Source organism: Oryctolagus cuniculus, chromosome 6, assembly GCF_051225735.1.
Source record: "Oryctolagus cuniculus isolate XC-2025 breed Fujian yellow rabbit chromosome 6, ASM5122573v1, whole genome shotgun sequence".
Taxonomy (NCBI): domain Eukaryota; kingdom Metazoa; phylum Chordata; class Mammalia; order Lagomorpha; family Leporidae; genus Oryctolagus; species Oryctolagus cuniculus.
Window position 1 is genome coordinate 124220925 of NC_142872.1, and position 17324 is coordinate 124238248.

Sequence of the window (17324 nt, forward strand, 5' to 3'; positions counted from 1 at the left end):
GGCCCGAGTCCTCCGGCCCCTGCACCCACGTGGGAGACCCAGAGGTGGCTCCTGGGTCCTGGATTCAGATAGGCCCAGCTCTGGCTGTTGCAGCCATCTGGGGAGCGAACCACTGGATGGAGAACCTCTCTCTGCCTCTGCCTCTTCCTCTCTGTGGCTCTGCCTTTCAAATAAATAAATCTTTAAAAAATAAAAACCACACAATTGGTTGTTCAGTTACATAAATATGTGTATTTAAGTCCAAGAAATACTCTGGAAGAATATACTCCAAGTGGGAAAATAAAAAAGTGGGAATAGGAACAGACAGGACTTCAACTGTATCAACTCAAGGCACTTGGAAGAAGAGTTAAGTGGCAGCTTCAGTAAGAAACAAAGATGTTTTATGGCCCAAGTGAGGTTTTACACACAAAACACCTTCCTTGAATAAATTCATATTTAAATATTTCAGGACGAGTGTTTTCCATCAGAATGCCCTCCCCATGAACAGTCATCTGAAAATGATTATTTTCAGGCATGAAAGTAGTCACTCAGTAGTAAACCTTGAGCTTTATTTCTATGTAGGTAATGCCTTTGGCCCTGAAAGTCCAGGTTTTCATCAGGTAGTGTTGATTTGGGTTATGGTAGGTCAGGCGTTGCTTTCAGCTGGCTCAACCCGACTTCACTTGTGTTCCGGCGCCCTCTAGTGGCAGTGAAGACTACAACCTGCCACGCACACAACAGTTTTTTCAAACCATTGATTACGTGTCATCATTGTTGATTTATTAACTAGATTTTTCCAACCTGGGGAAAAGGTGATTTCTGGGAAACAAAAGCTTCCAACCATCAAAACTCTTTCAGATTATTGCAAGGTTTTGAATTTGAAGATCGTCTAAAATTTGAAATATTTCCCCATTTTCCTTGTTTTTGCTACCTTTGTTTACAGGTGAAACCAAGGCATGGGAATCACAATGCAGAACTGCATTCCATCGTCACATATTGTGACTTCTCCATGCCTTGACTTCATCTGTAGAATGGGGCTAATGGTTCTCTCTGATTCGGTTGTCAAGAGGATTAGATGAGCCAGCCTGTACACACTACTTACTAAGTGTCTCATTTTAAATGCTCACCAGTAGCTACTGTTTTTTCTTTGGCAGCCAAGAGCACCTGACACAAAGAAGGTGCTTTAGTTACACGTAAGCTGAATGAAAGAATAGAATGCTTTGGCTTCTGTACTTTGGCGGATTGCCATCCCTCAATTATCCTTTGAAACCAACAGGTAGGAAGTAGTAAATTAAATAATGGTAAACACACAAGGTGTTGAAGAACTACAAAGATGCAGATAAAATTCTGGACTAGCCTATCAACAATAGAGTTAAGTATTTAATATCTGATAAGTGACAAAGTTGAATATTTGAGTCACTATGCTCTGGGACCTTAATTTATTGAGACAGAGGCAATTAATGACATAAAAAGTGTTCTAAGGTCACTCGCAGGGATTTGATATGTACAAGGAACAGGGGTGTGTGGGGCAAGGAAACCAGATGGCACTGCTGACACAGGGCGAAAGTCTGAGAAGTAGCTGGCAGCTGCAAGAAAGATCATGGAGAAAACTTTTTCTATGCCACAGATGAACATCTTCTAGATGACCACTAACTGCATTTATGTCCGCCCTAAAACTTGGTTGCTTCTCTATAAGCCTTTTGCCCCAGCTACCATCCCATAGACTCCACATAATTTTTTTTTTAAGATTTTTGTTTATTTGAGAGATAGTTACAGACAGTGAGAAGGTAAGACAGAGAGAGGTCTTCTATCCGCTGGTTCACTCCCCAAATGGCTACAACAGCTGGAGCTGAGCCGAGCCAAAGACTGGAGCCAGGAGTTTCCTCTGGGTCTCTCATGTGGGTGCAAGGGCCCAAGCGCTTGGGCCATCAACTACTGCTTTTCCAGGCCATAGCAGAGAGCAGAATCAGAAGTGGAGCAGTCAGGACTCAAACTGGTGCCCATATGGGATGCTGGCGCTGCAGGCTGGGGTTTCAACCTACTGCGCCACAGCACTGGCCCCTACACGTGCCACGATATCCTACTTCTTTTGGACTTCTATCTCTACATCTAATAGTTTAGTACATGTATAGAGTAAATCTAAGGGGCTGAAATTTCCTGCAAGTCCCTGCACATGACAGCTACCCAGCCAAGCACATTACTGTCCAATGAGCAAAGAATGCTTCACAATGCCACCCTATACCGTCCCAGATCCTCTTGGCCAGTGCTATTTTCTGACTCTGCGGCAGTTCAAGGGCATTCAAATCACAGCTGCCCCAGGCCAGAAAAAACTTCCTTTTTACTAGCTTTAAATTCCCTTTCTTTGAATGTTAAACTCTTCTCAAACAACTGGACAAAAAGAACATAAAAAGATAAAAGCCAGGTGATCTTAGAAATCACATTTTCCAAAAACCATCATTCCAAAATGCCTGCGAAGTCATGCAATGGAAATTGTGAAGAAATGGTACCATGGGGTCTGCAAATGGTATCCTTAACTGTGGAAAATGTGAGCACAGTCTGACCGGTAGCGAGATGAAGCAGTTCTTACCACAGGTTTCAGATATTTCAAATCGCTTGGACACACCAGAGTCCACACATGTAAACATCAACACCTTAGAACACTTTCCTGACTCAGTAGCTCGACACAGGAGGGATGATGGAGTGATAACGTGGAGGTAACTTAACATCTTGGCGGGATGAGGGGTTACAGTAGCCAGCAGTATCCACAGCCCTCTCCAAAATAAAGTCCCATCGCAAAACATCAGTAGTGCTCCCAAATTAAGAAATACTGCTGAGGCCGGCGCTGTGGCGTACGTAGTAGGCTAAGCCTCTGCCTGAGGAGCCGGCATCCCATATGGGCGCTGGTCTGTGTCCCAGCTGTTCCCTCTTCAAACCCAGCTCCCTGCTAATGGCCTGGGAAAGTGGAAGATGGCCCAAGTGGTTGGGCCCCTACGCCCATGTGGGAGACCTGGAAGAAACTTCTGGTTTCAAATAAATAAAATCTTGAACAAAAAAGTCTCGGGTACTAGTAAGTTTTAAAAAAAGATTTATTTACTTGACAGGCAGATTTACAGAGGGAGGGAGAGGGATTTTTCCATTCCTTGGTTCACTCCCCAGATGTCTGCAACTGCCAGAGCTGAGCTAATCTGAAGCCAGAAGCTTCTACCAGGTCTCTCACGTGGGTGCAGGGGCCCAAAGACTTGTATCATCTTTCACTTCTTTCCCAGGCACATTAGCAGGGAGCTAGATTGGAAGTGGAGCAGTCAGGACTTGAACCGTCACCCATATGGAATGCCAGCATTACAGGCACTGGCCCCTAATGCTTTGTTCTTAATTTGGGTCATGGTTATGAGTGTGATCAGAAGACCAAAAACTCATTTATCTATAAGCTGATGTCCACTTCTTGGTAGTTATACTCTATTTCAATACAATAAAAAAATACCAAGTACCCAAATGAATCAAACTCTAATCAATAAGAGCCTTTCTCCAAAGTTTATCTACAACCTCAGTTAAACTTCAGACACAAACCAACTCCCTCATCTTTCAGCCCAGGAATATGAATATGACCAACTCAGTAAATTGTTATATAGAGCTATTAAAAGAATGTCCAGGGGCCAGCGCTGTGGCACAGCGGGTTAAAGCCCTGGCCTGAAGCGCCAGCATCCCATATGAGCTGCTCCTCTTCCAGTCCAGCTCTCTGCTATGGCCTGGGAAAGCAGTAGAGGATGGTCCGGGTCCTTGGGCCCCTGCACCCACATGGGAGACCCCGAGGAAGCTCCTGGCTCCTGGCTTTGGATTGGTGCAGCTCCATCCGTTGCCGCCATCTGGGGAGTAAGCCAGCAGATGAACGACCTCTCTTTGTCTAACTCTTTCAAATAAATCATGTTCAGTAAATCTTTATATAGTACATACAGCAAGTATTTGCACTTCTTGCCTCATTCACCTAACATAAAAATCCTGCGGGGGGCTGGAGTTGTGGCATAGTGGGTAAAGCCGCTGACTCTGGCATGCTTTATGGGCCCTGGTTTGAGTTCCAGCTGCTCCACTTCTGATCCAGCTCCCTGCTACTGTGTCTGGGAAAGCGGTGGGAAACAGCACAACTGCTTGGGTCCCTGCAGCCACAGGGGAAAGACTGAGAAGTTCCTGGCTCCTGACTTCAGTCTGGCCCATCTTCGGCTGCTGTGGCCATTTGGGGAAGACCTGTCTCTCCCTCCCTATAATTCTTTCAAATAAAATCTTTAAAAAAAAAAAAAAAAAAACCTGCCTGAGGAAGAGGAAGAAGGGGAAGACTGTAAAATCCCAGACATTTCTGACCCTTCGGTAGCCTCCTTCAAAGCTTAGCAGACTGAGCAGGTACAGATACCCTTACCTGGACCATTCAACTCTAAGATTCACCTTTACCAGTTTCCATGGGACTTCCCACTGGGAAATGGAAGTTTCCCAAAGACATGAACACAGGCTTACTTCATGCTACATCTCTCAGGATTATATAACGTAAAACCCATTTGAGCAATCTGACATGTAACATTTAACTAGAGGTCTGGAACGTTATCTATTCTAACCACTTTTTTTTGTGGTCAAAAAGATCCTTATTCATTAAATTTCAATGGAATTTCTTTAGCCTGTGATAACATTTTACTTAATATTTTCTATTTAGATTTGGTAAACTGAAATTTTAACTAAATTCTGGTTATTTAACATTGTTGCCTCTCATTCAAATATAAAATGCAATCAACGTCCTAAGACTAGAATTATAGAGGCTAGCACTGTGGCACAGTGGGTTAAAGACCTGCCAGCACCCCATACGGGCACCAGTCCTGGCTGCTCCACTTCCGATCGAGCTCTCTGCTGTGGCCTGGGGAAGCAGAAGATGGCACAGGGCCTTGGCCTCCTGCAACCATGTGAGAGACCTGGAAGAAGCTCCTGGTTTTGGATCAGCTCAGCTCTTGTTGATGTGGCCATTTGGGGAGTAAACCAGCGGATGGAAGACCTCTCTCTCTGGCTCTACCTCTCTATGTAACTTTCAAATAAATAAAATAAATCTTAAAAAGAAAAAGGGCTACAATTATGAAAATCAATTCTCTTCAAAGTCTAATATTAGAAAGGAACCCCTAATGAAAATAAATGGAAACTGGGATATGCAACTCCTCGTACCCAAAGTCTTGTCTACATCCAGCTGCCTCACCCTCTCTAACCCTACCTTAGCAAACTGTCCTGAAACAAGATCTAGAAAAAATAACTGACATGGACACAGTGATTACCAACAAGCTCTGGCAGGTTTTATTAAAGAAAAAGTTGCATGATTCACTTTTCACCAGTCTGTTCTGGCATGCTTCTAATAATATCAGAATCGCCTAGAAAACAAAACAAAACAAAAAACAGTAATTGTACAAATCACTTAGTAGCTACTGGTAGTCACAAAAACTCCCTACTTTGGTTATGGCTTCTGTAGAAGTCTGCAAATTACCACTATTTGTAAAAGCTGTACTATTATCTCAAAGATGCCCTAGAATTAGAGCCATCACATATGAGCATGCTAACCAGTCAGAACTATTTTATCACCAGCATTTATAAAACCAGACATAGGGAAAGAACTAGGCCTGGGGACACATGCATGGTCTTAATATAGCGAATGTTTAGCCTGCCCTGATTATTGCAAAACCAGAACAGCGAGAATATTCGCAACAATATATGAATTAAGTACTCCGTAGACTCTATTCATTAAACTAATTAAATATTCATTAAACCTGAAACAGAATGTAGCTGCTGTAGGTACTTTTTCCCTCAACCTAATTTTCCTTGTCTGTTTTGTCACCTGCTTGCCAGTCCCTTCACCTATTAGCAAGTCATTATTTCTTAGGTGCTTTATTAAAATACTTTTTACTCAGGAATCAAAGTCACTTGTATAGCAAGGAATATCTGTATTACATTAAAAAGGAAAAAAATGATTTTATGACTTGAAAAGCATACCTGGATCAATGATAGAAAGCGTGCATACTCTGTAGTATTTTCCACAAGCTGTGCCCAGTTCAATATTATTGCCACTGTAGTGATGGACACCAGTTTTGGCCAACATGGCGTAATACTCTATTTCAGATTTCCTTGGGAAAAACAAAATGCAAATAAATGTCATACCTTGTTACCACTTCTTTTATCAGTTTTAATGTATTACTCCTAAAAATTTTTCATATCCATTAACTGATACAAGCCAACCTTCACTTGGATCCTTTACATGTGACAGCACCAGTAAGTATCTACCCAATACCTACTACATTTAAGACATCACCTGTGCTCATGCAAAAGGCTAAGATACAAATCAAAGCAAAGTATTATTCACTCAGCATCAGTAAGTGCCAGTCACTTTAATAACCACAACCTCCAAAGTAGGCATGTGTAAAAAGTGGAGGATCTAGAACCCAACTCCAAGTTTGCTTTAAAAAAAAAAAAAAAAAAAAAAAGTTTCTCCATAATGAAGGAGATGGGAGTGGGAAGCGGGATGGGAGTTGGGGGGGAGAGGGCGGGTATGGGGGAAAGAACCACTATATTCCTAAAGCTTTATATATGAAAAAAATGCATTCATTAAATAAAAACTTAAAAAAAAAAAAGATGTTTCTATCACATCTGGATTGCAAGGGCCTTACAATGTGGATCCACAGAGCAGCAGCAGTCCCATGAGCAGCTTATTCAAACTGTACCTCAGACACCACCCAGATGCCAAGAACCAGAATTTTACAAAATCCCCAATGTGATCCCTTTGCATTCACAATGGACAAACATTACTGTAGCCAGCAAGATTTAAAGAATGTTTAGAGTAAGACCAAACCATGGGACAGGATGGACTACACTCCTGCTTTTGTCAGTGAGAACACTCTATAGGAAATGTTCTAAGTTATGCAGAAAACTGAGGGCGGGGGGACTGATCACATGGCTTGTGTTCTGCAAGGTCCAAATTTATTTACAATAACCCACCAAGTTCAATTTCAAAACAGCGACTTAAGCATAAACCTTGGCTGAGAATACACTAAGTAATTCTATGACAGGCTGCAAGCCACAGTCCAGCCTGGACTTCTCTATGCTACAAAACAAATGCAGAAAACGAAGCATCTTTAAACCAACTTGAAAACTTGAAATTCTGCTCAAAGATAAGGTTAGAGAGAAGCCAAGCACAGGGTTTGGCTAGGCGGCCGGAGGTGTGGCTCGCGATTAGCAGCAGCCGTACTGGTTATTCTGTTGGGGAAAACGTGAATGTAGGGGTCGCATGTGCACTTCCTCCCATTACCTCAGGGCCGGGCAGTTGTTGGCGAGGATGACCAGCTTCGCCTTGCCTTGCCTGATCATCTTCAGAGACTGCTTGTACCCCAGCACGTATTTTCCGCTCTTCATCACAAGCTGGAGCCTAGAGTTGATCGACTCCAGCGACTTTTTCTACAAAGCAAACATGTAACACGGGCCTGAAGGCCTCGTCTGCGATAGCCTCAAACCTGAATCCAGCCTTCTGGAGCCGAGCCTCTTAAAACCTCCGCCATCGAGGGTCCGGAGCCACCGAAAGGGTCTCTCGGTTCCCTCCGGCCTCTTCTCAATGCTACGAGTCAACGCTGTCGCCCCGGCGAGCTCCGAGATGCCCGCCCCGGCCACTGCCCGATCTCTCCACGTGAATCGGCCTCCAGCCCTGGCGCGCCCCACTCACCGTCTTCTTGGCGGCCACCATCTTCCTGCCTTAGGTGCGGGACGGCCTCCAACCTGGAACATAACAGAGGACAGGGCAGGAAGATTAGGATCCGAAGCTTTCAACGGCAACCCGCAGGAATCCCCAGCCTGCTCAATCCTCGGCCCGGTGGAGACCACTCACCAAGTGCAGCCGCAAAGATGGCCGGGGAGCGAGAAAGGAAGGAGTTCCCACAATGCAAAGCTCTTCACGGCAGAGCCGGAACGCAAAGCCGGAAGCGGAAGCAAATCGCAAGCGGAAGGGGCGGGGCTAGAGGAGGAGCGTGGTTCCTGGTTGCTCTAGGATACCGCAGGACAGTATGGTGGTCGGAGTGTTCGGGTCCCCGTATTGTAACGTTAGGGTTCTCGGTGGGTGATGCTGCTTTTATGGTGCGAGCCGCGGGCGTAGGAACCGAGGAGCGTTGAACCAGGCGGCAGTGGGAGAAGCCGCCTGCGGATGAGGTGGCAGGCTCTGTGAGAACCGGCGGCGGGTGCAGCCGCTGTCTCGGTGCCCAGGAGGTCTCAACCCGTAGGCGCGGCGTTTGGGGAGGCTCGGGGGACCCTGGTGCGCCCCATCTGCATTTTCCCTCCGCCGGGCTGTCGCCTGACCCTGCCTGAGTTACTGGCCCCGGAAACGGTGGCTCCCGGCGCAGGCTCCCACAAACTCACCTTTTATGGCAGTGTTAGTGTGGACCTGTGAGCCGTACTTGCATAGGAAGTGCGATAAACAGTTTTAATTTTTAAAAGTATTTTTGCTGTGAACTTGGACCTTAGTGTAAATGTCCAGTGAAGGGTCATTCCTAGTGTTAGGCTCCGGTGGAGTTAGGCGCAGCGGTTAAGACTGCGTTGGGGATCCTGCATTCCATATCCCAGTGCTGGGTTGAGCCCTGCTCTGCTTCCAATCCAGCTTCCTGCTGATGCACACCCTGGGAAGCAGTAGGTGATGGCTCAAAGACTTGGGTCCTGCCACCCGCATGGAAGACCCAGAGTTCCGACTTTGGGGAGTGAACCAGGGGATGGAAGATCTCTCTCTCTGCTTCTCGCTATCGCTCTGCTTTTCAAATAAATAAAAGCTAAAAAGATATTGGCCGGCCTGGGAGGGGCCTTGTGGCACATGTGGCACCAGCAGTCTATGGGAAAGCAGCCCACGTTGGCCCAAGGGCTTAAGCCCCGCCCCACCCACCCCCCACACGCACACACACGGCAGAGGGCCATGGGATTTCTGTCTCCTGCCTACCTGGCCCTTCCCTGGTCTTTGCAGCCATTTGAGGATTGAACCAGCCGATGGACCATCTCTCTTTAACCCTGCCTTTCAAATAAGTAATTTTTTTTTTTAAAGAAATAGATATTAGCTGCAGAAGAAAGTCCCCACCCTCTCACCAGCAACAACAAAAATGTAGAATCAGACTGGTAGATGAACTGTTTCTAGTGTCATCCTGGAAAGAAGGGACAGGGTGCTCGCGTTGGCAGCACATATGCTAAAATTGGAATGAAAGAAGGAACAGGGAGGAACTTCACCCTCAAAACCTGTGCTGAACCAGAAACTATGCTACTTTATTTACTTATATTACTGTTTTTAATATTTATTTGAAAGAGTTACACAGAGAGAAGGAGAGGCAGAGAGAGAGGTCTTCCATCCGCTGGTTCACTCCCCAATTGGCTGCAATAGCACCGATTTGAAGACAGGAGCCAGGAGCTTCCTCTGGGTCTTCCCACGTGGGTGCAGGAGCCTAAGGACTTGGGCCATCTTCCACTGCTTTCCCAGGCCATAGCAGAGAGCTGGGTGGGAAGTAGAGCAGCCAGGACTTAAACTGGCATCTGTATGGGATGCCAGCACTGCAGGCGGTGGCTTTACCCTCTGTGTCACAGCACTGGCCCCTTACCTATTTTATTTTACTTAACAGTTAAAAAAAAGCTGTGAGATAGTAACCAGATTGTCAGAGTTAGCACCAGAACCAACATTTGTAGCTTAGGGCTCTTCACAAAAATCAAGTGCTTGCTCCATTTTGAAGTGAAATTGCTGTAGCAAGAATTACTTGCTTTAACATGTAGGCATGAATTATTTAACATTGTGTGAATCCCATTAATATTTGCCTTCTATTAACTGGTTCTATAAACGTACTGAGTTCTGGTTTTGTTTTCTTAATTAATTTTATAAGTAACAAGTAACCAGTCCTCTGATTTTTTTTTTTTTTTTGATGATTTATGTTTGAAAGGTAGAAAGAGAGCATCTATCCACTGTTCCACTCCCTAAATGGCCCCAACAGCCAGGGCTGGGCCAGGCTGAAGCTAGGAGTCGGAACTCCATCCTGTTCTCCCATACAGGCAGGGGCCCAGATAATTAAGCCATCCTCTGCTGCTTATCCTGACACAGTAGCAGGGAACTGGTACAGAAGTAGAGCAGGGGCTGGCACCGTGAGGTAATGAGTAAAGCCACCTCCTGCAGTGCCAGCATCCCATATGAGCGCCAGTCCTAGTCCCGGCTGCTCTGCTTCCAATCCAGCTCTCTGCTATGGCCTAGGAAAGCGGTCGAAGATGGCTGAAGTCCTTGGACCCCTGCACCTGCATGAGAGACCCAGAAGAAGCTCTTGGCTCCCCCCACCCCCCAGCCTCTGCCTCTCTGTAACTCTGCCTTTCAAATACATTAAATCTTTTTTTTTTTCTTTTTTTTAAAAGAAATGGAGCAGCCAGGACCAGATTAGTCCTCTGACAGGGAATGCCCGTGTTGCAAGTGGCACCTTAACCTGCTGTGCCACAACGTCAGTCCCAAGGCTCTTATTCAAAGAAGCAGATCTGGAGAACTGGCACTGCTACCTGATAAGAGATGAAAACAACAGTCTCCCTATTTTTTATCCTGGGCTGTTTTTCTTTTCTGATCCATTTTTCACTTAACAGTTGTCATCTTATTATTAAAAAGTGAACCATCTACATAAGAGCGCTTTCTGTTGCAGTTCACTCTAGTTCAGGTTGAAGATGTGTAGTTTGCATTAGGAAAGGCATCTTTTTTTTTTTTTCTATTATCAAGTGTTCTTCTTAGACACTTGCTGTGGAAACAGCTGGACCCCACCCTCATGGCTGTTAGTCATGTTGAGAAAGAAAGAAAGATGAGATCCATGAGGACAGATAAATCCAAGCCTGTGCATCAGGATGAAAGCACTGGTACAGACTGCGCCTTTATTCGTTCCACAAGTGGGATCGTGTGCCAAGTCCCACGCTGGACCTGCTGATGTGAGACTCCTTCAGAAACCTTCGTTCTGTCTGAAGGAAGACGTGGATAGCACAACATGCTTATTCAGTGTGAAAACTATTTGACAAATGGAGCCTCACTCCCGGCACTAAGCATCTACAGAGATAAGACATGTTCTGAAAGCCTAGCGCATAGCTAGGCCTGAAAGGAGAGTGATACTGAGAATAATCAGTTTTTGTATAGGCTTTAATGTACTTAATTACTATAACCTCATAGACTTTAATGTCCTTAATTTGTAAGGGATAAAACCAGAAAGAAAAGTGATTAAATAAGTTAGTGAAGATTGGGTGAGTCAGAGCTGAGATTTGAAGTACAGTCCTCTGTAAGGAAGGGGTGCATTCTAATCAGAAAAGAGCTTTGCAGGGCTGGTGATGTGTAGCGGGTGATACCACACCTGCAGTGCCGGCATCCCATGTGGGTGCCAGTTTGACAGTTCCTGGCTGCTTCACTTCCCACCCCAGCTCTCTGCTATGGCCTAGAAAAGCAGTAGAAGACAGCCCAAGTCCTTGGGCCTCTGCACCCACGTGGGAGACCTGGAAGAAGCTCCTGGCTCCTGGCTTCAATCAGCACAGCTCTGGCTATTGCAGCCAGTTGGGGAGTGAACCATCGGATGGAAGACCTCTCTCTCTCTCTCTTTCTTTCTACCTCTTCTCTCTCTGTAACTCTGGGTTTCAAATAAATAAATAAATCTTAAAAAAAAAAAAAGAATTTTCTGGAGTTCTGACTCCTTGGCCCTACCCAGGCCTATGGAAGAAATTTCTGTGGGGCTGGCACTCTGGCATAGTGGGTAAAGCCGCCACCTGTAGTGTTAGCATCCCATATAGGCAGCAGTTCAGTCCCGGCTGCTCCACTGCTGATCCAGCTCCCTGATAATGGCTTGGGAAAAGCAGCAGAGAAAGAACCCAGTCTTTGGGCCCCTACCACCCATGTGGGAGACCTAGATGAAGCTCCTGGCTTTAACCTTACCCAATGGTGACCACTGTGGCATCTGGGAAGAGAAACAGCAGATGGAAGATACGTATTTCTCTGTCTCTGTTTCTGTCTCTTTCTCTATAATTCCGACTTTCCAAATAAAAAAAATTTAAAAAATCTCTGGGTGTGGGGCATGGGAATCAGTTTAATTGGCATTCTAGATGATTCTCATAAGCACTGAAATTTGAGAAGTAGAGACCTGAAGAATGAGCTGGATTGGTCCTGAGGCATGCTTACCTAGATAGAGATACTGGGGCCAGCATTGTGGCACAGTGGGGTAAGCCACTACCTGTGATGCCGGCATCCCATATGAGTGCTGGTTCAAGTCCCAGCTGTTCCATTTCTGAACCAGCTCTTTGCTAACATGCCTTGGAAAGCAGTGGAAGATGACCTGAGTGCTTGGTGCCCTACACCCACATGGGAGACATGGAGTTCTAGGCTCCTGGCTTTGGCCTGGCCCATCCCTGGCCATTGTGGCCATTTGGGTAGTAAACCAGCAAATGGAAGGTTTCTCTCTGTTTCTCCCTCTCTCTCTTTAAGTCTGCCTTTCAAATAAATTGTTTTTTAGAAAAGACATATGGGGCTGGCAGGTTAAGTCTCTGCCTGCGGCACTGATATCCCATATGGGCACCAGTTCAGGATCCTGCTGCTCCACTTCTGATCCAGCTCCCTGATAGATTGGATGGGAAAGCAGTGAAAAATGTCCTAAGTGCTTGGATTCCTACATCCATGTGGGAGACCTGGAGGAAGCTCCGGGCTCCTGGCTTTGGCCTGGTCCAGCCCTGGCCGTTGGAGCCATTTGAGGAATGAACTAGCAGATGGCAGATCTCTCTCTCTCTCCTCCTCCTCCACCTCCTCCTCCTCTCTCTGTAACTCACAAAAAAAAAAAAAAAAAGATATAAGCTAAACAATTTGAACACCTTAAACTTTTTTAAAAAATTATTTATGTGAAAGAGTTATGGAGAGAGCCAGCGCTGTGGCTCAATAGGCTAAACCTGGTTCTAGTCCCTGTCGGGGCACTGGATTCTGTCCCGGTTGCCCCTCTTCCAGGCCAGCTCTCTGCTATGGCCCGGGAGTGCAGTGGAGGATGGCCCAAGTGCTTGGGCCCTGCACTCCATGGGAGACCAGGAGAAGCACCTGGCTCCTGCCTTCGGATCAGCGCGGTGCGCCGGCTGCTGTGCGGCGGCCATTGGAGGGTGAACCAACGGCAAAAGGAAGACCTTTCTCTCTGTCTCTCTCTCTCACTGTCTACTCTGTCTGTCAAAAAAAAAAAAAAAAGTTATATAGAGAGAGGTCTTCTAACTGCTTGTTCACTCCCCAAATGGCTGTAACGGCCAGAGCTGGGCTGAACTGAATCTGGGAGCCAGGAGCTTCTTCCAGGTTTTCCATGTGGGTGCAAGGTCTCAAAGATTTGGGCCATCCTCCGCTGCTTTCCCAGGTGCATTAGCAGGGAGCTGGATTGGAGGTGGGGCAGCTAGGAATTGAACCAGCGCCCATATGGGATGCCAGCACTGCAGGTCAGGGCAGGCTGGCTGGCTGGCTGGCTGGCTAGCTGGCTTGCTTTATTTATTTATTTATTTAGATTGATTTATTTATTTGAAAAGCAGAGTTATAGAGGCAGAGAGAGATCTTCCATCTACTGGCTCACTGCCCAAATGGCTGTAACGGCCAGAGCTGGGCTGATCCAAAGCCAGGAGCCTAGAACTTCTTCAGGTCTCTCACATGGGTGCGTGGGCCCAAGGACTTGGGCCATCTGCTGCTGCTTTCCCAAGGCCATAGCAGAGAGCTGGATTGGAAGTGGAGCAGCCAGGACTCAAACTGGCGCCCATATGGGATGCTGGCAATGCAGGTGGCAGCTTTAATCTGCCGTGCCATGGTGCTGGCCCCGAACTTACACTTTTGTGTTGTGCTGTATAATTTCAAAGCATTTAATATTCTCTTTCCTCCAAAGTAATCAGGATAGATACTACCCCTGTTTTAGTGGATGAATGATTAAAGTACTTGAGTTAACTTGTCTGAGTTACTTTTCATTGTATGATAGCAAGTTTCCTGACCCCACTATGTGCCATAGTTTGAATGTCTGTGTCCCTCCAAAATTCATAGATTGAAGCTCCTGACTTTGACCCTGGCCCAGCCCTGGCCATTGCAGCCATTTGAGGAGTGAACCGGCGGATGGAAGAACTCTCTCTCTCTCTCTTTACCTTTCAAATAAATAAATATTTTAAAATAATAAAATCACAATACCAGTTATCATCCAGTATTATCCAGTGGTCATCCAATGAGACTAAAGGAATAAGACAGGATAGGTTAATTGTTGAAAATGAGAACTGTCAGGAAGAGAGGAGATAAGATAAGCATGTGTATTACTTGTAAGTGATGGAGACAAACTAGCATGGGAAAGCTGAAAAGGAATTTATTTTATAGTTCATCAAATGGACAAGAAGTCATGGGAGCAAGACCCAGATCTGTGTGCATTGTCATGGGAGAAGTAGCACTACTTTTTAGTCTGGTTCAGAGCACACTAAACCGCAGGACACACCTAGTCTAGGCAATAACTGAGTGTTTAATGTGCCATTTCACCATTTTACAGATTTGGCTACTTCTGGATGACAAATTGAAAGATCAATAAATCACAAAGAAGTTAATGTTACCTTCCTTGTCTCAAAGTAAAGTGAATTATTTGATGATACAATACTGAATATAGGCCAGTGCTGCAGCTCAATAGGCTAATCCTCCACCTGCAGCGCCGGCACACCGGGTTCTAGTCCCGGTCGGGGCACCGGATTCTGTCCCGGTTGCCCCTCTTCCAGGCCAGCTCTCTGCTGTGACCAGGGAGTGCAGTGGAGGATGGCCCAAGTCCTTGGGCCCTGCACCCGCATGGGAGACCAGGAGAAGCACCTGGCTCCTGGCTTTGGATCAGCACGGCGTGCCGGCTGCAGCGGCCATTGAGGGGTGAACCAACAGAAAAAAGGAAGACCTTTCTCTCTGTCTCTCTCTCTCACTGTCTACTCTGTCAAAAAAAAAAAATACTGAATATAAGTGTGCCTAATAATGGATCATACTGGCCAAGGCACGATGGGCAAGAAAAACAAATCTAATCTAGTGTCTATTACAGTAACGGTAATCTGCTGTCCCCAAGAAGTCCATTCAATCTTCCATGAAGTGACTTCTGTCAAGTGATGGGTTCTCTCAAAGCATGGTGCCAGTTCAGAGACTTAGAATTGGTCACTGTTTCTGCTGATGGCAAATTGGCCAGATAAACCTTGGTAAGGGGAAGAACATGGTGTTGAACCCATTTATGGCTTCTGTCCCTTTCCCTTTAGCCCTTTTCTTCCTGAGCCCCATGACCAAACACTGGAGTGGCCCATGAGAAAAACTTACTGGCACCCACAAGTTCCTTGATTCTGTTGTTTAGCTAGCTATAAAATGCTTCCCTTGAGGAAAATAGAAGGTCTCCAAGGAAAGGTGAGATACCCTAGGTAACTCCTAGAAGATAATTGACAGGGAAAGGGGGCACCTAACTGGGCTCAGTAAGCCCTGATTTAGAATAAATGGTGCTCACCAGGATCTGAATTGCCTGGGACCTTGACTCGGACTTCCCAGTGTACAGAACTGAGAGAGAGAAATCCTGTTGTTTAAGGCACCCAGTCTATGGCTTTTTGTTATGGAATCCCAGCTGACTAATATAGGGCCTTTTGGAAGTGTCTGTAGAAGACAAATATTCCCCTAATCTGGGCCCATTCTCAAGGTCTGTCCACATTCCTCTCCCCTAACTTTCTTATGCCAATCCTCTAATCTTTCCAGCTCTGACTACATCCAGTCAGATCATTAGCCACTTTCAAAGTATTTCTCTTCCCTTCGCAACAGTTTCCCTGGGTGGAAGGTGAGAAGGTAGACTCACTGTAGATATTTGTAAAGTTACTAAGGGTCCTTTCTTAAGGAAGTACACACATTCCCTTGTTTTCCAAGGGGTTTGTGAACTAACTGCTGTGTGCCTGAGGCTTTGTCAGGCCCCCCCTCCAGGAGGGAGAGGAAGAGGAAGGGGACCAGGAGGATGTCGGGGAGAGAGGAGCCTCTTAATATATGATAAAACCCAGAGCTGGGTAGTATTCATGACTCCTATAGGGAAATGAGCCACACTGTAGGCAATTTGAATGTCAAATAAATAATGGCAGTGATGAGGGCTGAATTTTGTCTCCCTCAGCATGCAGATGTTGAAGTCCTCATCCCCAATCCCTCTGAATGTGTCTGTATTGGAGATACAGCCTTTGGAGGGGTAACCAAGGTAAGGTGAGGTTACACTGGGGGCCTAAATCCACTATGACAGGTAGCAGCACTGCAGCACAATGGGCTAAAGCCCCGGCCTACAGTGCTGGTATCCCATATGGGGCCCAATTCAAGTTCCAGCAGCTCTGCTTCCCGTCCAGCTCCCTGCTGATGTGCCTGGGAAAGCAGTGAAGGATGACCCATCTCCTGGGGCCCCTGCACCCACGTGGAAGACCCTGATGGACGAAGCCCCTGGCTCCTGGATATGGATCAGATTAGCTCTGGCCATTGTGGCCATTTGGGGAGTGAACCAACAGGTAGAAGACCTTTCTCTCTGTCTCTACCTCTCTCTGTAACTCTCTTTCAAATAAATAAAAATAAATCTTTTTCCCCCCAGAAACCTTTTATTTAAGGAATACAAACTTCATGCATTTCATAAATACAACTTAGGAATATAGTGATTCTTCCCACCCACACTCCTAACCCTCTTCCTCCTCCCTCCTATTCCTGTTCTTTCTTTTTTTTTTTTTTAAACTAAGATCTACTTTCAACTAACTTTATACACAGAAAATTATACTAAGTAAAGAGTTCAACAAATTGTATGAAGAAAAAAAACTTCAACAGTGGAGACAAGTGCTGTTCAAAGTCATTGCACCTCGAAGTGTTAATTTCACTTTTTATAGATTACCTTGTAGGTGCTCTGTTATCACAGATCAGGAAGAACAAATGGTATTTGTTCTTTTGAGACTGGCTCATTTCACTAAGAATGATGTTTCCCAGTTTCATCCATTTTGTTGCAAATGTCAGGATTTAATTTTTTTAGCACTGTGTAGTATTCCATGGTGTATATATCCCATAATTTCTTCCTTTTTTTTTTTTTTTTTTGACAGGCAGAGTTAGACAGTGAGCCAGAGAGACAGAGAGAAAGGTCTTCCTTCCATTGGTTCACTCCCCAAATGCCCGCTATAGCCGGCGCGCTGCACTGATCCGAAGCCAAGAGCCAGGTGCTTCTCCTGGTCTCCCATGTGGGTGCAGGAGCCCAAGGACTTGGGCCATCCTCCACTGCACTCCCGGGCCACAGCAGAGAACAGGCTTGGAAGAGCAGCAACCGGGACAG

At 45.9% G+C, this 17324-nt stretch overlaps 1 protein-coding gene and 1 non-coding gene across 3 annotated transcripts; both read right to left on the reverse strand.

Annotated features, from left to right (window-relative positions):
• Positions 1-5275: 5275 nt before the first annotated feature.
• Positions 5276-7909, reverse strand: RPL30 (ribosomal protein L30). Of its 2 annotated transcripts, XM_002710706.5 has the most exons (5): positions 7868-7909; positions 7706-7758; positions 7298-7443; positions 5989-6119; positions 5276-5372 (listed from the first exon to the last, which is right to left on the reverse strand). In XM_002710706.5, exons 2-5 carry the CDS (start codon positions 7724-7726, stop codon positions 5323-5325), a joined length of 348 nt encoding a protein of 115 aa, XP_002710752.1. In that variant the 5' UTR covers positions 7727-7758; positions 7868-7909; the 3' UTR covers positions 5276-5322. The 2 variants fall into 2 exon arrangements, with proteins under 2 accessions (XP_002710752.1, XP_089192492.1); XM_089336366.1 differs by having other exon boundaries at positions 7706-7909.
• On the reverse strand, positions 5572-5703 carry LOC127490853 (small nucleolar RNA SNORA72). Its single transcript, XR_007919244.2, has one exon. It is a non-coding gene; the product is annotated as a small nucleolar RNA SNORA72 (small nucleolar RNA).
• Positions 7910-17324: the final 9415 nt, after the last annotated feature.

Coding starts and splice junctions, on each gene's coding strand:
- RPL30 (XM_002710706.5), bottom strand. CDS start 7,726: ATGGTGGCCGCCAAGAAGACG. Junction 7,444..7,705: donor TGGTGGCCGCCAAGAAGACG/GTGAGTGGGGCG, acceptor TTTGCTTTGTAG/AAAAAGTCGCTGGAGTCGAT. Junction 5,373..5,988: donor GCTTTCTATCATTGATCCAG/GTATGCTTTTCA, acceptor TTTGTTTTCTAG/GCGATTCTGATATTATTAGA.